We start from the raw sequence: 22743 nt of genomic DNA, 5'->3' as shown, positions 1-22743 counted from the left end.
CAAAGAGGGTGGGCGATAGCGGGCATCCCTGCCTCACTCCTATCGTGCTGGTCACCCTATTAGTAGTCTGCCTGGAGCTCGGACTCTGCTTGTCACAGACTCATACAAAGCATATATCCCCCACTGCATATCCTCGGGTACCTCAATGATCTGTTCGGTGCAAAGCTTCCATCGCCATGGACCTCAGGACACGCTCTAACACATGGGCCTCTCTCTCTCTATCAAGCAATGGCGAATCAAGAAACCTCTACTACTGTCGGGACAGTGGTAGGAGGAGCTCCGACATCAGCATTAGCATCCTCACGGGCAGCTGCTGGTCGCCATTATTCTGCCCGCCGCAGAATTCTGACCGCCGCCCCTGCTGTTGGCCGCCGCTTAGCTGGCCCTGCTCTTTGTATTCGACCTGCTGCTGTTGTAGCCCGTCATATCAGTCAGCTTCGCCATCTCTTCATGTCTCTGCTCGGCCAGCGTGCAACTCCAGATCTGCCCGTCTTCTCCATCTTGCTGCTGCGGGGGTTCATCATCGTGCTGCCCCTACCCTCATCGCTGCCCTGTTTGCCTCTGCTCCGCCTATTGTTTCTGCTCCTACATCTGCGCCAACAACTGCCGTCTCTCTACTTGAGCTTCTACGCCTCTGCCTCTTCATCTCCAGCAAGACCTGCGCTGCATCTGCTCCGACATCTGCATCTGCTGGAACTGCCCGCTTGTCGCCTCAGCCTCTGGCCGCTCCTATCTGCCACGTCATTCTCTCGTTGCTGTGTGTTCGTGGAGCTGCTGTCTATACCAGGCCGGGTGCTGCTGTTCAGTCAGTTTGTGCCTCATCATCTTCTCCTCCGGCCTCCACTCCAACTTCCATGTCTCCATCTACTCCAGCAACCTCTACAGCAGCAGCTCAAGGCGCTCTCCATCTGAGAAGTATTTTCAGTCTACTCTCTATTTCTTATAAAAAATAAATAATTTTTTTTAAAAAAAAAAGGGGGTTCTGAATTTCATTTATATCTCTATCTTGTACGGGATTAGACACTGCCAAATATGGTAAGACCTTCCCATCTCTCTCATTTGTTTATGCTTTCATGCTATCTACCACCATTGATCACCAATGATGTAGATCATGGGGTAATGTCATGTTTATTTGTCTACATGGACTTATCTTGTCCCTATCCAAGAGGCACCCCTGCATTACCCACTCTAGCAGGAGGATTGCCCTTGAGGAGGGATTATCTATCAAGGTCCATCTCTAATCAGTCAGTCTCTCTGTCTATGTGTCTATCCTATGTGTCTATCCTGTGTGTCTATCCTGTCACATGTCTTTGACACTCTGTCGATCAGTCTATATGCCTATCTTTTGTGGATTAGCTACCCACATTTTCTTTGGCATTTTGTCTATGTCCCCATTTATCTTCTATCTGTCAGTCTCTCTCATGTCTATGTGAGAGTCTCTCTCTCTATGGGACCACTCTACTAGCTGATTGTCTGTCTCTCTCTCTGTCTATGATCCACTCTTGTCCCTACCCTTGTGGACCCATATGAGGATATCACTTGAGGAGGGGTGTCTCAGGATCTTTTGTCTCTCAGTCTATCAGTCTTTATGTCTGTCTTCTAGTCTTGTCCATCTAGCTTGTCTCTCAACCCTTGTCTAGTCTCTCTGTCTTGGTCTTATCTTTTGTCATGTCATAGTCTTGTCTTTTTGTCTTCCTCCTAGTGTCCACTTAAGGAGGGTGTTGGAAATAAGTGCTCACTAGGAGTACTTTTAGTCTTGGTCATCTCAGTATGCCACGTGGCACTCAGGGATTTATCCCATATGCACTCATTCTCTATCTTGTACTTCTCACCTGTATATTGTAGGTGTCACATCAATGAAAGTATCAATCTTGTGTCTTGTCTACACTCATCTCAAGGTATGTCTAAGCTTTGTGTTTCATTTCTAGTTTTGCTCTCATTTTCATATTTCCTACAATGCCGAAGTCCATTATGGGAGATAGAGATCCCAGGACTACAAGTCTCTTTTGGCGGGCCTTATTTGATAATATGGGTACCAAATTGGACTTCTCATAAGCTTATCACCCTCAAACGGATGGGCAAAGTGAGGCTGCAAATTCAGCCGTGTTGGATCTCTTGAAATGTTATGTGGCGGATCAGAAGTCTTCTTGGGAGAAGTACTTAGCGCTTGTGGAATTTGCATACAACAACACGGTGCATGCATCTACGGGAAAGGCCCCGTTTGAGATTGTTTATGGTAAGGTGGTTTTGCCACCCATCCTTCGCACAAAGGATGAGATATTTGCAGCTGATGAGTATGTAAGAGACTTGGATATTGCTTTTGCTCAGGTGCGGACAGCCATTGCAAGGTCACAAGACAAGCATAAAAAGGCTGCCGACAAGCATAGAAGGCAATTGGATGTTAAAGAGAATGATTGGGTATTGCTGAAATTTGAAAAAGCAAGACTTGCAAAGAGGCCTGGCAAAGAGGGTGCATATCCTAAGCTTGCAACCAGGTACTATGGACCTTTTCGAGTGATCGAGAAGATCAATGAAGTGGCTTTCAGATTGGCATTACCTAGTCATTGGCACATACACAATGCTTTTCATGTGAGTCTCCTTCGAAAGTATGTAGGGCCGGAGTCCACTGAAATAGTCATTGAGGATCCACCACAAGTGGATGAGCTTGAGGAGATCTTGCAACCAGAGCAGATTGTGTATCACAAGGAACGCAAGCTTGCTGCAGGCAAAGTTGTGAGGCGTTACCTTGTGAAGTTTAAGAACTATCTTTCCATTGATGCTAAATGGGTAGATGAAGAGTTCTTCAAAGATTGCCCGCATGTGCTTCAGACATATTTGGATGCATTTCAGTTGCGGACAACTGTTTAGAAGCGGGGGGGGAATGTCACCATTTGGCCACCCGAATGGTTCACTCTTGCTTTCACACTATGTACATATTGGATTAGTGTCCATGGCTTATGGAATATGCCTATGCAGGTGATTGACACGTGTCATGCTGTATAGTTGGATATGTATTCCGCTGGGACTTGATGTTATCATGCCCGAAAACGCCTGGAGGACTTGGCTTTCCGCTGGGACTTGTGCCTTTGTGTACATGCCCGGAAACGCCTGGAGGATTAGCTTTCCACTAGGTCTGGTATTGCGTATACTTGCCTGAAAACGCCTGGTCTTATATGGTTTCATGAACGGAAATTGCTCATGCCAATGCTGCATTGCATAGCATCTTTATGTGCTTGCCTGCAAATGAAATTGCATGCTGTTTTCATGCCTGCATGACCTATGTGTAGTTCCGGATAAGGGGACGCCCGCCCGTGAACCGTGCGTGTGAAACTGTCTGCTGACATGGTTGTGTGGCATGTGAACAGGTGGTAAGTATTACCCAATCTAGGCTCAAATAGCCCTTAGGACTTGGCCAATATTTATAAGTGAGTGCGTTCCCACTTCATTAAAGTTTGGGCGCCCAAAAGTCACTTATAAATTATGACCGCTTCCAAGTTCACACTCACTGAAGTCCCGAGGCGGACAAGACTCAATGTCCAGGACCTGATCCTCCCTTTTTACTCATAAATGGACATCTCCCCATGTCCCTTCACCTGATTGGACCCCAATTCACTTACTTATTAAGAGAAATTCGTGTTTTCTCTTCATGAGGATTTTTGGAGGCTAAAAACTCTGTTTTTCCACCATTTCTCTCCATTTCCAAGCTCTCCATAGTCATACCCAACTTGCTAGGGTGTTTTCCAAGCTTCCAAGAGTGTTTCCAAGTGCTAATCACTCTCCTGCTCACTCCTAATGACTGAAATTCAGCAAAACAGCTCTCATTTTTGCTGTAATTTCTGGTCTTTTTGCTGAAAACCCTAATTTCAGCCTTCCTTTCTCAAGTTGAACCATAGGGGAAGCTTTCCCAAGGTTCCCTTCATCCTCTTGAAGACTTTTGTCGAAGGATTGCGGCAAATCGAAGATATCAACACTTCTAAAGCTTCCAACGCGAAGGCTTCCGCTTGCAACAACTTCTATGAAGACTGGTAAGGTAATTGGACAATGTATTGTTATTACTTACTCAGTAGAAGGGCAGGACTCCTTGTTTAGCCACCCTGTGTAGTATCTCTCTTGTCCTATGTGCTCTTGAAGATGTTGCTACCTTGCTTGGTAGAACATAGAGCCAATGGTAGAGAATATGGGCACTGAAGTCGGGCCGGGCATCAAGGCAGCTCCTTGGTGATCTACATCGACATACCATTGTTTTCTAAATGCTGAATTCATATGCATTGGCATGGAGGATTTGGCAATGGATGCTCATGAAGCTATGTATTGAATTTCTCCAATAGTAATACAATTTACTCAAGGGAGGGGTCGGCCGTTCCGGCTCATTGTGTGCCTCTTGTCAATTCAGCAATTTACTTCTTGTATTTGAGCAAGTGTCCTTCAAATCTTAGTGTATTTAAGTGTATTGATTAGCATTGTGTTCAACCAAGTTACATGATCTCTATAGAAAGCCATCTTCGTACCAAGCTCGTGTGTCGGCTGTATCCATGTCCTCCTAGTGTCCAGCTGAATCAAGTCCTGCCTGATAAGTCTGGTAATCTCTGCCCGTGTGAGAGAGAGGGAGGGTGCATCCAGGGAGTACTGAAATGGAGGTAGCCTGTCCATACTAAAGCCATGCAGCTGGAACCAAGCTGTCATCTACCAACATGATCCGTCTCCTTGTGATGCCAACTGTCGTGAAGACTCCAGGGCTAAGCGAGCATATCTGTCTCTAGGGAGAGCCCAAGTGCTATGTATAAAGGAGACTGATCTAGTGAGTGTCTCTACTACCAATGGGGGGGGGCAGCCATCTCTGCACGGATAATATCATGTGGTACGGAGGCGGAAATCGTAGAAACCAAGGGCCTTTCCATACGTCTCCATCCATCAGTGCTACCAGCTCGGCTGTGGTGATCCACTGAGGGTCCCCATATCTCCACTCCATACAGCTTGGCTGAAGTGACCAAAGTGTCAAAGAGCCAGAGCTTTGTTCGAGGTTCCTGAAACTGAACCTGTGAACACATCCTCTCTAGTCTCCCCAATGCTGCATAAGATCTGGTCAATCTGGTCTCCGCTGCTCTCCTCAAGGAAAATAGTGGGCCACTAAAAACCACACCAAGGTAAGTATATGCATCTGTATACTCCACTGTCTCCTGACCATATGTAAAGGTGGGTTCTGATCTCCTAACCCACTGTGCTGTGGTGTTAAACACCATCACCTTGGTTTTACCAAGGTTAACATACAATCCACTATCCTGTGCAAACGTGTGCAATGCATCCAAATGACGCTGCATCCCCTCTGGAGAATCTGAGATCAACACAATATCATCAGCGTACAATAACAACGGAATCCATGTCCCTGCTAGCTGTGCTCCTCTGTCACCCTCCTGCTCTACATAATCCGAAACCTCATCCACGTACATCCCAAATAAGGTGGGAGAAAGGGGGCAGCCCTGTTTCACCCCAATAGTGGAGTGAACCATCTCAGATATACCCTGAGTAGTACGTACCTGCCCCACAACTGTCCTGTATAAAGCCATGATTCCCCAAATCAGCTCTGTGGGCACTCCCATCTCTTGTTGTCTACGCATCAGTCTGGCTCTCGGTACTGTGTCAAAAGCTTTGCGGAAATCCACAAAGCAACAATAAATCCTCTTGCCATATGATCTGCCCTCCTCAATAATAGCTCTGAGTGTCAAGATATGGTCAAGAGTGGAGAAACCTCTCTTGAACCTTGCTTGCCCTGATGCACGTATGCCCTCTCTCTCTGCCCATCTACTCAACTCCTGCTCAAGAATAGATGCATATAATCTAGCCAATGTGTGACCAATCATGATGGTACGATAATTCCCAGGAAGCATGGGATCCCCTGACTTGAAGATAGGCACAATCGTGGACATATTCTAAGTCTCAGGAAAACCCTCACACATGGCTCGGTTAAACATCATAGCAATAAGCTCTGCAAGCATATCTCTGGCATGAATAAAGTGTTTTGCTACCAAACCATCATGATCATATGCTCTCCGAGTCCTCATCCTGTCAATAGCTTTCCTTACCATCTCAGCAGTAAAGAAAGCACATGTCTCTGGGCATGGCTCCGATGGGTCTGGCAGGGGCGGCTGTCCTACTGCTATGTATAGGGATGCTGCATACTCACCCCAAATCTTTGTGGAGGTAATGGCTGGTGATGGTGAATGCTCATGGAATAGTCTCCATGCCTCGCCTGAGTCTTGACTCATAAATAACTGATACAAATCCCTCTCTAACTGAGCAAGATAAGCCCTTTTCTTCCGTCGCACTAGGTGCCGGAAGGTAATCCGTGACTGTCTGTGAGTGGTAACACCCATGAGCACCTCTCTCTGTAATCTGATCCTCATCTCTCTGCAGTCCTCATCATACCAGCTGTTCTGGGGCATGTTCCCAGATTGTCTCCGTGTAGGCTGACTATGGGGATATGCCTCTGATGCTGCAGCATGAAGTGTCTCTATCAATATCTGAGTGAGCTCATCTAATGGCCGTCCCGGCTCCTCGGCACATAAGCGTCTGTATATCTCATTCGTGTACACGGTGTCGGTCTCCCTCGTAAAGGTATAACGAGTGTGTGTGGAGACTTGTCCCAATGGAGCGAGAGAGAGAGAGTCTACTCGAGAGAGTTTTTGCATGACTCAATAACTATTGATTGATGTGTTTCAAGCTTTACAGAGTACAGGGCCTTTTATAGGCTTAAAAGCCTTATCTTTTGACACATCACACACACTAGGGCAATGACACATGGCAAGTGCCTATGACATCACTGCTTATCACATTCACACAGAAAACGTTTATAAAAGGTTGTTCACACACATACACACTAAGCCATCTTAGGGTTGTTTCACACACACATGAATACGTAAACACATACAAGGGCCGGTTCACACATACGAAGCTCCAAATACCCAACACTACTATGGGTGTGGCATTCACCCAATGTGGCTAGTATAGCCACATGTGACATACTTGGGTGTTATAGGCCATATCTGGCTCCAGAAGATGTTTATATAAACTATCTGTTGATCTCTATGTCTGTTTGTCTATCTATCCATTCTTCAGATGATTTTGGTTCTGCACCTCATGAAAGGTGCAGAAAGATCATCTGAATGGTACAACCAGAGTTTAATTCTGACTGAAATCTTTTTCTTTTGGAACAGGTAGGCTTGAGAGTCCTCTGCATTTGGTTCGAATGATGGCAAAAAGGGTAGCCCTTGGGTTTTCGCTTGTGGTTGATCAAACAAACCCTCTCCTGCTTGATGAGGATGATAGGGTAGAAGATTTATGTGACTGGGAAATGCTTGATTCACCCAGGTCAAGGTTGGTCATCACAGAGCAATCCGCTCTGAATACTAAGAAAGAAGCCATGGAAGAGAACACTGATAGAATTAAGAAGCTTTCCGCTGATGATAATGGAACAAGAAAACAACCTAGGATGAAGGAAAGGAAAGACATGCCTGCATCAGAAGGATATGATCCCGACGAAGTGATTGATCTGAGAACTTATGCTTTGAATGGCTTCTCTGATGACGACAACTTAGGCAGCAGTGATTCGGAGAGTGAATGCTCACTACAGCCATATGATCTATCCGATGATGAATCCGATCTTCACAGAGACAAGTTTCCTATGCAGTTGAGTGACTGCGCAGCAAACTTGCGGAAGGGAGATGAACCTGATCTTGTAAGCTTCCCCTCTAAAACTGCAGAGTTTTCGTCCTTTTAATCCTCAATTTACATTTTGAAGGTGTGAAGCTTATACATACATACAAACATATGTACGATGTACATACCTGTGAAAGATTTACGTACATACCAATATATGACTTGTACATACATACATACATGCACACACATGCATGCATGCATATGTTCATACATACATGCATACATACACAGGTATATACATGCATGCATAGTAATGGTTGCTCTGCCTGTCTTTGAGGCATGAAACATGTCAATGTTCTCCAACAGGTTGAAAAAGCGCTCGAGGTTGCAGAAAAACTTGTGAGAGCTGCACCTGAGGAGCTTGAAAATGCCGCGCCAGATTTAGCTCATGCACTGATACATGTACGATGCAGTGAAGTCACGGTTGAAGGTCAGGAACAGTCAGCAGAAAAGAAAAGATACAGTGCTCTTGTTGCATTGTTAGCCCGTGCTCCCCTGACTGTAGAGGTGTTCACACATACACTTTACTCTCCTCATGTGGATGTGAGTCAGAGGCTTTTAGTTCTTGAAGTCATGTCAGATGCAGCCAAAGAGATTGCAGTCTCTGGTTCTGCTTTTGAGGGTTCATCACATGGACACCGGCCAATAACGGAAATCGATAAAACATGGTATGGACCTGGAAGTGCTTATACACCCGTCGGAGCAGGCCCGTGGAGAGAAGTTCATGAACCTAATGCAATGGTAAGTTTGATCCACAAATATGAGAGAGAGATGCCACAAAGACAAGAAGATTTGAGAGCTTTAGGGAAGTCTAGGAGATGGGGGCACCGCTCCATGCAATTGCAGAAACAGCAGCGTAACCAAGCAGTGGGGGACAATGCAAAGAAAAACAACTTTGCTCCTTATGCCGCTTCTTTCATGCTGCCTGTGATGCGGGACTACGACAAGAAGCAGCACGGCGTGGATTTTCTCGGAAGAGATTTTATCGTCCTGGGAAGGCTTATCTGCATGCTTGGCGCCTGTATCGAGTGCGTGTCCTTGCAACCAGAGGCATTCATTTTAGCAGCAAGTCTTTTGAGTATGCTGAGATCCAAGTAAGTCATTTTTACTGCCCAAGAGTGAGTGTGAGGTATGTATGTTTGTATGTGTACATGTGTCTGTTTGTCTGTGCCCGCGTAGGTGCTGGCAGTGTGGCTGTCACTTCCTGACTAGAGGAAGGTTCTGATGAGCTGCTGGACCTGGCCTATGCAAGATCTCGAGAAAATCAGCATGAGATGTGTCTTATATGCTACCATATTACTTACTAACAATTATTCAACTAACTTTATATTACACCATTTTATTGGATACTGTTGATTGAATGTTTCTATTGTACTCTTAATTCCTCAAAAGAGGATGGAAATGCCATAAAAGGAAAATGAGAAACAAGAAATAGACAATATAAATTACTGAGTACAAAGAGGCCCACAAATCAAAAATCATAACCTCCGAGGCCAATATCCAATGGATAATGCTACAACTTGTAATAAGTGATAGCCCTGACAACTACAACTTTTTTTTTTTTTTTTTCCGGGAAAAAGATCCTTCTATTAGTTAATGAGAAAACGCCATAAGGCTACAAAGCTCACCTCGCAAGGAGGGATAAAACACAGTGAACTCCTGAGCTCCACCCCCGTGGCTGGCCGCTCTCTGGGGGGGGCTACCTAGTAGTACATATGGAAGGTGAGAAAAGCCAGACTGGAGGCCTGTAGTGCCAAGTGACATCCTCGCCCCTCGCGGTGAGGAAAGGGCCAGGGTGCCAAGTGCGGAGGAAAGCCTTGCGGCGCCCTCTCATGCGATCCGAGTCGCCCTGGAGTTTCCCCCAGTGTCCTCTCAAGGTGTGAATGATGTCCACCCAGAGGGCCTGTATGACCTCCGCCGGTGGAGTCGCCTGGCGGTCAATGGCCTCCCTGCATCGGGCTCTCCATATGTGCCAAGCCGTCATGCTGCTGATCATCTCCCATCTGTGCCCGACCCCCTCCTGAGGGGCTGCCGATGAGAAGTCTGGCGTCGGAACCACCGCCATCGCCCTGTCAGAGACCTGGATGGTCGCGCTGCCAGGGACGTCCTCATATCCAAGGGCCGGGCCGCTGTCCGTGGCCCAAGCCACCGCACCCCACGTCACCAGCATCTCACCTGGTGAGCCTGCAAAAACCATCCTGAGAGCGCGCTGCCAGACCTGCTGAGCCTGTGGGCAATCCCATAAGCAGTGCCGCTGCGACTCCTGTGCATGGCCGCACCGAGGGCAGGACGCTGGGTGTCTGCCAAAAGCTAGCCATGCCCCCACAGCCAGTCCTCTATGTGCTGTGAGCCAGAGAAAAAGCGTCACCTTCCGGGGCCGGAAGCTGGCCCAAAGGCGCTGCCAGAAGTCCCTAAGAAAGGCAGGGGAGAGCCCCTGTCGCCGCCAATGCTCGGCCGCCGCCAGGGTGCTCGCTATCCTGTGCCTCTGAATCCGCCGCCCCAGCCTCGCTGTGTACTGAAAAAAGGGGATGCCTGGGCTGGTAGGGGCCAAGTAGGGATCTCGCCAAAACCACTCACCTGGATCCCACTGAAGGCGAATAAGAGGCCTGCTGTCCCAAGCCCATAATCTCCAAGAACAGTCCTCCCCTATCGAGGCCGGTGAGGGGTCTACATGCCACTGTCTCTGATGAAAGCCGACCACCCGCACCCTCTGAAGAATACAACCCTGGAGCCCATCCAAATCTAGTCGTGTCCTCTGAAGCTGGCCACCCTCTCCCACCTCGAAAGTGAGTGGGGCGACTCTCTCCGCTGTGCCGCAGACCGCTAGAAGGATCTCATGCCGAGTAAAGACACCCATCCACTGTGGAGGTGGAGGGTCCTGTACTGGGGTCCGCCACTCCCGGGGGATGGCCGCCTCAATGTCCTGTCTCATCAACTCTCTGCCCCTCATCCCACTGAGTCTCCTCTCCTGAGCCTCTAGAGGCAGCTGCTGAAAACATATCCAGTCGTCTAGGGACTGGGCTGGGCCGGAGCTCAAAGGGCCCCACGACACGTGAGACCGCGATCCAACCATATGGCCACTGGGAAGTCGAATCAAGGGGTTCCAGATCAATGGCTGCCTCAGGCGCTCCTCATCGGTGCCCGGAGGAGTCTGGAAGAGTGACGGCCTCAGATGCGACCAGGCCCTCAGAAGGCTAGCTGCAAAACGCTCCTCGAAGCCAAGGCCCACTCCTCTGGACCGCTGCTCTGTAAAGATCCACCTAATGCTGGGGGTCCAGGGGCCGCTAAGAGAAGGGGTGCGGCTGAGCATCCTGGAAACAAGAAACTCCTTCCACGGCTCAGCGCCTGGCAGGAGGCCACGAACTACCAACTTGCCAAGCAATGCTCGGCTTTGGCAAATAGGATCAACAATGCCCAGGCCGCCTCTCTCCCTCGGCTGAGTGATCACCGCCTATGCCACCTTGGCCCTGGCGGGCCGCCCGTCGCCACCGGACCAAAGAAAGTTCCCGATGAGCCGTTGCACCTGGCCAATGCATGCCCGAGAGAAGGCCCAGCAGGAAGTGATGTACCACATAGTAGCAAGCAGAACCTGGTTGGCCACAACTACTCGGCCAGCCAGAGATAAACGAGCGGTACTCCAATACAGAAGCTTCTTCCGAATGCTCAGAAGAAGGGGGGCTATCTGCTGCTCCGGAGATATGTCAATGCCCACATAACATCCCAAATAACGCACTGTAGTGCCAGGGGGCAGCCACTGAAAACCGTCAACTGGCCTCCAAGTCGGGGGGGGCATAGAGCTGACCCACAGCCCACACGACTTGTGCCAGTTGATCAAAGCGCCCGAAGCTCTGCAAAACCTGTCCATGGCTAAGGCGAAGCGGCGGAGGTTCTCCTCACCTCCCTGAAGATAGACAGCAGTGTCATCCGCAAACTCCGAGTCTAGGAGCTCCTCCGAGGTACGGATGGGAAGCTGGAGGCCCCGCAAACCTGTATCCTGTGCCGTCAAAAAAGTGCTCATGGCCTCCGCCACAAAAAGAAAAAGAAAGGGCGCTAAGCGACACCCCTGCCGCACCGAGCGCGAGAGCTGGAACCTCTCTCCGCGCACGCCCTGTATCAGCACCTGGCTATGAGCCGATGAGTAGAGTGCAGAGACCCCACGGATCCACTGAGGGGGGAAGCCCATCCTCTCCATAGTGCCTTCCAAGAAGGCCCAGTCCACCCGATCATATGCCTTCTCGAAGTCGAGAAGGAGCACTGCCAGATCCTCCTGTCGAAATCTAGCCAGAGCCGTAGCCTCCCAGAAGGAGAAAATGTTATCCAGAATGCTCCTATCCTGGATGAAGCCAGTCTGCGTGGAGTGGATGATGTCCGGAAGGTGAGGCTGAAGCCGCCTGCGGATCGCCTTAGCTAGGACCTTGTAGGCCGTGCCTAGCAAGGTGATCGGTCTCCACTGTCTAATCTCCAGTCTGTCTCCTCCCTCTTTGGGGATCAAGTGGATCAAACCCTCAGCCATGCTGTCCGGCATGACTCCTGACTCCATAATCTCCTGGAATGCCAATCTGAAGCGCTGTGTAAGAGGCCCCAGTACCTCTGGAAGAAAGCCACCGAAAGACCGTCCTCTCCTGGGCATTTGCCCCGAGGTAATGCCTGAAGAGCCTCCTCCAGTTCCGTATCCGAGAAGGGGGAGAGAAGGGAGTGCTGTAAATGGGCCGGCACAACTGGTCTCGTGAAGCTCCAGACTGCCTCCCGAGCCTCTCTCACCCTGTCATCTGCTGGCTCAGCAGAGAGAAGGTCCCTGTAAAAATCTGTGGCTATAGTCCGAACCCTGGGGGGATCCACCACAACCTGGCCATCAGCCTGCCGGAGACGCCTGAGACCCTCTCGTCTGAAGCGAGGCCCTGTCGCCTCAAAGAAACCTCGAGTCACTCTGTCCCCAGCCTGTGTCCAAAAGGAAGCCCGAGCATGGAATCGGAACTCCACCCTCCTCTCCTCGATGGATCTGATCTCCGTGCGAGCTGACTCCATCTGCTCTGAGATCCAAGGGCTCGTAGGATCCCGCTCCTGGAGTCTCTGGAGGGACGCTAGACTCCTCCGTAGGCTCCTCTCCTGCTCTCTGAAAGCCTCCAGCCGGTCCAAGGCAGCCTGTCTGAGCATCTGGCTAATCTCCTGCAAGCCACTGGCAAGATCGCTGGCTGCCGATCCTCTCCTGAATTGCAGCTCCTGCCAGACTTGCTCAACTCTGATCGCAATCTCGGGCTCCTCTATGAGACAATCTGGAATCCGGACGCTCTGGCCCTGCTCTCCTCTCGTGGGGTCCTCGATCTGGAGAAGCACTGGATAGTGATCTGAAAACGAGGAGCCTGCAAGTATGCCCACTGTGCCACCTCTATCACAGGCCCACTCATCAATGTAAAACCTGTCGATGCGGGATAGGTTAACCCCTGTGGCCCGTCTATCCGAGCGCGAGAAAGATAGGCTCCCCTGCAACCTGCCAAACTCCGGGAGAGTGCACGGATCCTGGCCTCTCACCTGAAGCACTAGTTCCTCCCAGGCAGCTAGCTCCGGCCCATGAATGGTCTCCTGGCTACCCCCCATCCTGTCCTCTGCATCCTCCAGCATGTTGCAATCCCCTCCGAGGCACCAGTGGTCTGCCAAGGGGAGGGACTGCCTAATGGTGCTCCAGAACTCGGCTCTCCCGGTCGCCCCCATTAGGGGCGTAGAAGTTGAGGAAGCCAATGCGGTCTTCCCCAACCCGAAGGATGATCCACTGCGCACGACCCTGGACCAGAATGCCAGAGTCCACAACTTCAGATAGAAGCTGCTCGCTGACTGAAATGCATACTCCACCCTGGTTCCCCTGGGAGCCATATGCCGGTGACCAAAAAGTGTGACTCCTGCCTGGCAAGATCTTCCCGCAGGTGCGGGTACGCCCGGCAGAAAGGTGGTGCTCCTGGATGAAAAGGATATCGATGGGTCCTCCAACGAGAGCCCTCCGGATCTCCTGGCGAAGTCTGCCCCGGCCAATGTAGCAGCGATGTCCACCGAGACCCTGGATGTTCCATGAGAGGATCCTCATGGATGAGCTATGGCAAGTGAAGCAGCCTCCACTGGCTCACCCCTCTCAGCCGGCCCGGATGATCTGCCCTCCACTCTGTGAGTCTTGGGCGCCGGCTTGGAGGGAGAATAATCACTGTCTGTCCGGGTGCGGAGTCTCTCCAAAAAGAGGGTGACCTGTCTCTGTGTCCAGCCCCACTCCGCCTTCGCCCTGTCCAGGGCATAGGCGTGAGACCAATCCTCTGCATATATGTATCTAAAGGTAGGCTGCACCCTCGGGGCTGCATGGAGGAGAATCAGAAGCACCGCCTCAACTGAGGTGTGGACCGGATCCGCCCGCCAGTCTCCTATACCAAACAGGCTCATGCGGGCTGAGTGTAATCGGGTCTGCAATAGGTCCGTGAGCCCCAAGTCACTGAAGTGGTGAGAAAACTCCAGTATCTGATCACGCAAAACTTCCTCTACAGAGTTGCAATCCCATGCTGTGTCTGGGGCAACGCTGAGAGGAAAGGAGAAAGCCACCATGCTGCTCACCACAGAGGGAGAACGAGAGGGATGGCACACCACGCAAACTCGCAGGGGCGCGACCAGTGTCTCGAACGGGCCAGCATCCAGCTGGAGGCACCTGAAAAAACCGTAATCCACTGGTAGCCCCATCACTCGCGGGGGCCCCCCAGGGGAGGCTGGAGAGAACTCTGTGGCGGGCGAGGCGAGGATCGCCATCTCCACCGGCCCGGAGTGGCGGTGGAACAGCCGCTGGACTGAGCTCTGGCCTACCCAGCTGCGCTGCCCCGGGGCAGTGGGTGGTCTGGCGAAGTATCCTGGAGAGGCCGAGGGAGGGATGGGGGCTCGTGGCGAGGAGGGGGGAGAGCGAGGAGAGGATGGAGAGGCATCTGCCAGAGGATAGGTGTCAGGGGGGGCCGCCGGGGGAGGCGGGAGAGGGGGGGCTGGGGGGGGAGAAGGAAGGGTGGAAGGAGTGCTCTCCGGGTGAGGGGAAGGGGAGCCGGGGGTCGAAGAGTGCGGCCCAGGATCCTCAGGAATCTGCTCCAAGGAGGGTGGGGGGCCCCCCGCGGGGGGAGGCGGGAGTGCGGTCTCCACGTGGGAGGCTCCACCAGCGGCCTCAACGGGCACTGAGTCTGAATCCTCGTCCATCGGGGTGGGACCTGCTGGCTGCCTATCCCTGACAGGAGCATAAGTGCGGATAGGTGCCTGTACGCCAGCCGGAGTCGCCTGTCCGCCAGCCTGTGCTGCCTGCTGGCGTCTGCGACGACGGTCCCTGCGGGCCGGGCGTTTCCGCCGGCGAACCTCCTGCCATCCGCCAGCCTCCTGGGACTGCGCGGCATCCTCCGCCGGGGCCTGCTCGTCAGATGATGGCGCCTGCTGTGACGAGCCAGGGATGTCCGGTCTCTGAAGTGGATGGCCACCCCTCGGGTCTCCTGCAGGGGGTCCGGAGGCGGCATAACGTGAAGGATGAGCCCCCTTGCGGGGACAGGCGCGTGCGAGATGGCCCATCTCCCGACATATGTAACACTGGCCGGGGAGGCCCGAATACTCCACGCGCTGTATCATATGTCCTCCAGAAAGACAAGGGAGAAGGATCGTCTTCGGGAGGGACTCCGGTGACGGAACCACAACCCGAATGGCCGGGAGTCCTGCTGCCCGAGCAATCACTGAAGCCGCTGTCTGAGGCGTCTCCACCACCTGCCCGAATGCCTTGCCAATGGATGACAAGAGGGGCAAGTACTCCCTACGGAGTCCAGGAAAACAGATAGTGACGGGGAAACCTGTCGCGCCTGCTAGCGGGTCAGAAGCGGGGTCGAAACCATGAGTCCATCGCGCCAGGAACGCCCGGGAAGAGCGGAGGGCAATGGGGCTCCGAGCCAGCACCATCTGAGCTGCCTGTGGGGACTCGAAATCCACCTGATAGTAGCCACGTCCCAAAAAATCCACGCTGACGATCTTGGCGGGCACGCCAACAAGGCTGCCTTGCAGAAGGTCGCGAAGCTCTCTCCGCATCGGACGGCTACCCACTATCTTGCAGACCAAGGAGGAGGCCTCAAGAGCGGAAACTGTGGAAACAAACAACTGAAGATCTTCAGCTGTGAACTCCAGACGGAGACCGGAATCGGCAGGGTTAGTCGGAGCGGCTTCCATGGAGTCCTCCAGAGGGAAAAAGCCAGAAACCGGGGTCACCAACGGGAGGGACACAGCCCTGCGAGGAAAAAAGAGAAGCGGAGGGCTACAGGATAGCGGGGGCGGGGCGCGGGGGGGGGGGGGGGGGGGGGAGCTGAGGCGGGGAGGAGTTAACGGTGGGCGGAGGGGCGGGACGGAAGGGAGGAGAAAGAGGGCGGAGGGGGGAGAGGTGGCGGGGGAGAGAAGAGAGGGGGAGGCGAAGGATGTTAGAGAGGCGGAGGAAAAAGGAATGGGGAAGGAAGTAAACGGCGGGGGGAGAGGCGGGGAATGCAGCGAGGAGGGAGGCGAAGGAAGAGAAGGCGGGGGGGGAAGAAAGCGGAGAAGAGGAGGGAGGCGGGGGAGTGGAGGCGGGGGGGAGAAGGCGGGGGAGAAACGCGAGGCAGAAGGCGGTGGGGAGGTGGCGTAGAGGGGCGCGATGAAGAAGGCGGGGGAGAGGGCGGAGGAGACCGCGGAGGGCTGGCGGGGGGGGGAAAGTGAGGCGCGATGGCGAGAAGCAGCGGGGGGGGGGAGAGCGGAGCTCGCAGGCGAGTCAAATCAGTACTAGATAGAGACCCCTGACAACTACAACTTGTAATAAGTGTGGCGTGCAACACGTGTTCAAGGGTCAATGCGAGCATTCACATGGAGCTTTATAGGTCTGGCCACTGATCAATGTACTTCTTATGCAAAAAGAATAAAGTGATTGAGATACCTCTGCATGCACTCACAAGGGGATGACATAAGCCACTAGTTTCAGTGGCCTAACTACTCATTCTACATATAGCCCTGCGTAGTACATGTACCCCTTCTCTTTTTATGTTTTTAATGAACGCATAGCTTGTGTCTCTGTGTGTGTGTGTGTGTGAATGTATGTTTGTGGGTTTTTATGATCAATTTAAGTTTTAAAAAGTTAAGTTTATTACCGGAAAAAGAAAAAGAATGGTGGTTTTGTTGATTTCCGTGATCAATTTAATTTTGACTTGTTTTTTTCTCAGGCAAATCTCTAGTCATCCGGAGGCGTATGTAAGAAGAGCCAGTTTATACGCTGTATCTCGAATCATGGTGTCCCTCCACCCATCACATGTTAGAAATGCTATAAGCAGTGGAGATGCAGACATAGCAAGCGGTCTTGATTGGATCCGTGCTTGGGCACTCAAAGTTGCTGAGGATGACTCTGATACCGAATGCTCATCCGTATGATATTCTCTCTCCTTTTAACTTTTTTGAAATGGATTTCTCTTCACAAGTGCACTTAGTATAAGCCTACAAATCGCGATGTCTGATGTTACTGGTATTTTCTCTTCAGATGGCTATGGCCTGTCTTCACCTACATTCTGAGCTGATTTTGCAAGCATCGCGTTCTCTGGAGTCTGAGCATACAATTGGAGGCACTAGTGCAGGTAACATATCTTACAAAGCTGGAGATTCCAACATGATCTCTTTCTTATAGCGAGTCTCCAAGGAAGTTGCTCTCCTCACTTGATATGGATTTTACATCTACATATGCATGAGCCAATGATCGCATTTTCACTTCAGAAAAGGACTGGGCTGTAGCCAAGTCATGTAATAAGCGGTAGACTTTTGAGGGGTGCAACACACACTGTACTGATGTTATGAGAAAATTTGACCCTAAAGTGGGTCACCTTCAAGGGTGGGATATGTTTATGTGCTAGGACTTCACCACACCCTAGAGACACCACTGTACAAAGCAGGGAAAAAAATCTTTAAAAGCTCTCACCCCTTTGTTTTTGAATTACAAGAGAAGACAGCAAAGAGGGGGCTCTTATGAGTATATGGGCAGTTTGGATGGTTGGCATTTAACAAAGAGATGGGCAAGCATCTTGATACTTTAGGGGATGATGTGGCTTGGGATATGTGGAGTTTTTCATGATTATGTAACAAGTTGAGGCATCCAATCCTTGCCAGACTTTAAAGGAATTCCAGAACATTAAAACTTGTTTTAGTACGAACTCGCTTAAAAACATTAAATTTGTTTTAGTGTGATGGTTCCAATGATGCTCTAGAACATTTTCAAGCAAGCTTTTGGAACAGTTTGAACAGACGAAAAGATGAACAAGCTGTCATGGACCAATCGGAGTCGATTATAATTCCAGATAGATGGTAGCGGTGGAATTCATAATGTAGCAAAGATCTTTGCCAATTGACTTTAAGGGTTCGACTTTGAGGTCAATTAAAGATTTCACACTTAGCCCTTCTTAGTTCATTAAGTCTCATACATTCCTTTATACCAAGATCAAGAGGATCCATTTGTTAGAGTGTGCAAGGCAACAAGGACAGAAAGGTGGATCAGTATGAGCTTCTTTTGTCCGATTGGAAGTAGGGTTGTAGGCATCTTCAATATGCATCATGAAGCTGTCAATAAGGAAGATCATTTGCACGAACATGTGAATCAACAAGATCATTGTATATATAGCATGTTTTGGCAATATTAAGTATATTAGGTCTATCTTTTTTTCTCTTTTGTGTCTGTTAAACATAGGATTAGCATTAATCTTATTTGCTTAGTGGTAATCAAGAAAACGCTTCCGAGACGCATTCCAAATTGGTATCAGTGTGTAAATAGAATGGGGATTTACAAATTACTTGCATAAACCTTTATTAGCTCTCACTCAACCATAAACAAGAATAGGAGAAGCCATTGTTTGATTGCATTCACCTTCACACACACTCCTCTTTTAAAATCCACACATAATGATGAATTCACACCATATTAATGTAATGCCAAATGCCCACACGCTTGTCCATTGGGCATGGTCGATTATTGTCCACACTCCTGGCACAAGTTGGAGTTAAGAGTCGGAGATGCACTCGGAGTTAGAGTAGCCTTCATCACATGTTAGTTACACTGACCAGGAAGCGAGGTCTCGCATTACAAAACTCTGTGTGTGTGTGTGTGTGTGTGTGTGTCAATATATATATATATATATATATATTACACTATCCAAAAATTTTGTAAAAACAAAAGCTATCTATTTATGTCTCATCTATCTAGCTATTTATCCATCTATGTATGTGTATATATATTAGCTATCTAATTTAGAATCTATTCTTATATTGATCTAAGGGCTCAAGTTCCATGGGTTGAAAGCAACATTCTCATGAGGAGTATGTGGAAATCCAAAACCTTTTAGCCTCTTCCCACTCTAAGAAGTCTACAAAGTCAATGACCTCTCATTAAATATGGCAAAGACTAAGCTCATCGTTGTCAAGATAATCAAACCATTGGAGATATATCTATATCGACCCAACCATTGCAGGTACTAAACTCATAGTTATGAAGACAATCCAACCATTGGAGCTATATCTATATCGATCTATCGGTGTGCGTCAATCTACTTATATATCTTGCCATCTATGTATCTATCTACCAATCTACCTATTTAACGATCTATCTTTCTACGGATCAAACTTTTGATCTATTGATCTTTCTATCTGTCTTCTATCTATCGATTTATTGATCTACCCATTCCCCCCATCTATCCATCTATCTATCCGTCTATGCAGCTATGTTGGTATGCAATCTGTCTTTCTATCTATTGATGTATCAACCTATCTATATCTATGTATGTATCTATTCATTTACTCATCCATCCATCTACCTAGCTATCTATCTATCCATCCATCTATATATCTATCTATCTATCTATCCAACTATCTAGCTTTCTATTAATCTATCTATGTATAACTTTAATCTATCCATCAATTTATCTATTGAACTTTCTATAAAATATCTTTTTACCTATTGATATATCAATTTATCTATCCAACAATCCATTCCATCTATATTTCACCTACCTAGCAATCCATCTTTCTATCTATGATCGATCTATTATCAAACTGTGTATGTATCCTTTTATGGATAAACCAACCGTTCATCTATCTATCCATCTATCTATCAATTTCAAAAGAAAAGAAATAGATGTATAGATGGAATATGGATGGATAGATAGATGAATGGTTGGTTTATCCATAAAAGGTTGTTGGCTCTCTCTCTTGCTGCTGCAGCAAGAGCTGCCACCTGTGTAGCGGCAGACGCCAACTGCATATTGTGGGAGCTTTCCTCTTGAATGACAGCTCCTGTTGTGTAGTAGGAGTTGCCACCTGCCTGTGTAGTACCAGGAGCGAGCGACTACATACTGTGGGAGGTCGCAGTCCTAGAATGAAAACATTGCAGGTGTGTTGAGGGAATGGTCTCTCCCTGAGGAGGTATGAGCATCTGGCGAAGAAGCGCCAGCAACATGATACACATAGGAAGGTGCATGATGCTCGGCAAGCATGTTGGGATGTGGAGGTGATGAGGGTAAAAAGGTTTTTTTTGTTGGTTATTTTCGTCTCCATTAAAAGGTGAAGACCATTGGAAACATTGGAAAACTATTGAGGTAGTCAAAGGCTCTTATCCTAGAAGCTATTGAGGAATTTTTAGGGTCCTTTCTGGCACCTGTCCTGCCACCATAACCACCAGTCCTTTCTGGCATGTTGGGATGTGGAGGTGATGAGGGGAGATAATGAAGCCTAAGGGGAGGCCCCAATTTGCTAAATCCATAGTGGCCACTAGTCCTCATGTGCTCTCCCCTATGAGCACATGTATGACCATATCCCCAAGAATAAGGGGCTGGCCTGTATCACATAGTTTTGATATTTCCATATCCCATAAAGTTCTTATGAACCAAAAAGAACATATTCTTGGTGGTGACAGTCCTTACCTGGCGCCAAGAGAGAACTTCACTCTCGGGAATGCAAGAAAGAACATCTCTCTCTCGGGGATGCGGATCGCTCTTGGGGGGATGCATCTAGTCCATGGTAATTTATGGGTTATGCAAACAATAGAAGATAGATGTTGTGCGGCAAGAAAACCTTTGTAGATGGCACTGGCGATGACGTTGGAGATGGCAATTGCACTTGCAATGTCATTGGAGATGGCAATTTAGGTTGTTGCAGGCGACGATGATCCCCCAAATCAGTAAAATATGGGACCTATAACTTTTCTAGGATAAGGGTACACATGAGGAATTTTTAGGGTGCCCGGGCACCTGTCCTGCCACCATAACTACCTCCATCAACGATTACCTCGATCAATCAAGTGTTGGTCTAGAACAAAGTGAATATCCGCATGAGTCTAAACTTAGGCATTGAAAACATTGGAAAAACTAACTAAATAGGTATTTGTTTGATTTCATGTTTGATTTCTTTCTTTTTGTTCATGATTTTATGTTTTGATCTTTTCCTTTCATTTTTTGTATTTCTTTCATTTTCTCAAAATTCCAACAAATCCATAGAAATTGTGCATAATAATAATAGTTAATTAATGGAATTTCTTTTTCCACTCGTTGTATGCCCCTATTTGGGTTGCGTCATTAATAGAAACTATGCCAAAAAATAAAATCACACACTCAAATTTTCTTGCTAAAAACCTCCAAACATACATGCTAGACCTGTAAATGTACACATACAATTTGTATTATTTACCAAATGATATGATATAGTATGTGATAAATAGTCATATGGTACATGATAACCTTGTCTTCCATTGATAATTGAACATTTGATATGTAAGTAAACAAAATCCTTCAATCACTGATGACTGCACTGACATATGTCACACTTATCCATACAAGTTAATTGATCTGTCATACTTTTTGAAGAATTTCATCTTTGTATAAAGCACATCAAACAACTGGGATTGACCGTTAGAGATTGGTGCATGTGTTATTTTAATCCTACCTCTCAGATAAGTATTTCATACATTGTATGATCCAAGGTGAGCACCTCAAATGTATGATTCAAGCGATTGACCGTTAGAGATTGGTTCGTGTGTTATTTCAATCCTACCTCAGATAAGTATTTCATACATTGAATCATACATTTTGCATGATTCAAGGTGAGCACCTCGAATGTTTTGTTTGGCACCTTGTATGTGTAAAATTATTCTCATACAATTCAAAAATGAGCTCAAGCATTCATCTTATATGTCATACGATATCATTTAATACATGCATGTACATCATACTATTTGCATAAACGTTTAGAGACTTGAAACCTTGTTTTTTCAGATTTAGAGTACCTTCCAAGAGCTCAAAGGAATTGGGGTTTTAAAGATTTAGAGTTCCTTCCAAGAGCTCAAAGAAATTGGGTTTTTCGAGCAAGATAACCTTGAATGGATTCGAGTAAAGCACTTGTGATTGGACGATGCATTATAAATGATGTCCATCTTGCAATAGAATGGGGATGCACAAATAACACTTGCATAAGCCCTAATTAGCTCTTAATCAACCATATACAAGAATATGAGGCAATCAATATCAAGGTCCTTGGTGAGCTATAGGTTGAGGACCTAAGTGCACTTAATATGTGGATTTGACAAGGGACAAATTGATTAAATGTTTATCCCAAAAGAGGAATAAAATGAGTGCATGCTAGGGTTCTTATGATTTTGACATGTGGCAGTATCTAGGAATATGTGGGCTCTGTGTATTCAGCTTGCACGAGCTTCTTCCTACGTTGATCATTGGAGCTAGCTAACTCAGAGAAAGGCTGAGTGGAACAAATACATGCCAGCATCCGTGATTTCTAACTACTCATCAGTTCAGATTGTCTTCGTTTTCAATATCCGTATACATATTGGTTTGCTATAGTTTCTTGGTTGTAACACCTAGGCTTATCTATTTGTGAAATGTATCTTGGGTTTCACTATGTTCACCACATATCTATATCAAAAAAATGTTATAGGGTTTCAAGACTCCGTTAATCCAAGTATTGTTTCATTCCATTCTGCTTTACACA

The 22743-nt window shown here is 48.3% G+C and overlaps 1 protein-coding gene across 3 annotated transcripts in view; it reads left to right on the top strand.

The window, feature by feature from the left end:
• The window catches only part of LOC147637053 (uncharacterized), a 121056-nt gene extending 102649 nt beyond the window's left edge, over positions 1-18407 (top strand). For 2 of the 3 annotated variants that reach the window (XM_086800667.1, XM_086800669.1), the window contains exons 10-13: positions 7212-7732; positions 8023-8810; positions 16938-17136; positions 17249-18407. In XM_086800667.1, the coding sequence (XP_086656793.1) occupies positions 7212-7732; positions 8023-8810; positions 16938-17136; positions 17249-17392 (1652 nt within the window). In that variant the 3' untranslated portion in view covers positions 17393-18407. The remainder of the gene's footprint in view (positions 1-7211; positions 7733-8022; positions 8811-16937; positions 17137-17248) is intronic. The other variant, XM_086800668.1, reaches the window with a different exon arrangement.
• Positions 18408-22743: the final 4336 nt, after the last annotated feature.

Source organism: Cibotium barometz, chromosome 7 (genome assembly GCF_041138505.1).
Source record: "Cibotium barometz isolate CiBa-2024 chromosome 7, ASM4113850v1, whole genome shotgun sequence".
Lineage (NCBI taxonomy): Eukaryota > Viridiplantae > Streptophyta > Polypodiopsida > Cyatheales > Cibotiaceae > Cibotium > Cibotium barometz.
This window is presented reverse-complemented; position numbering and strand designations above follow the sequence as displayed.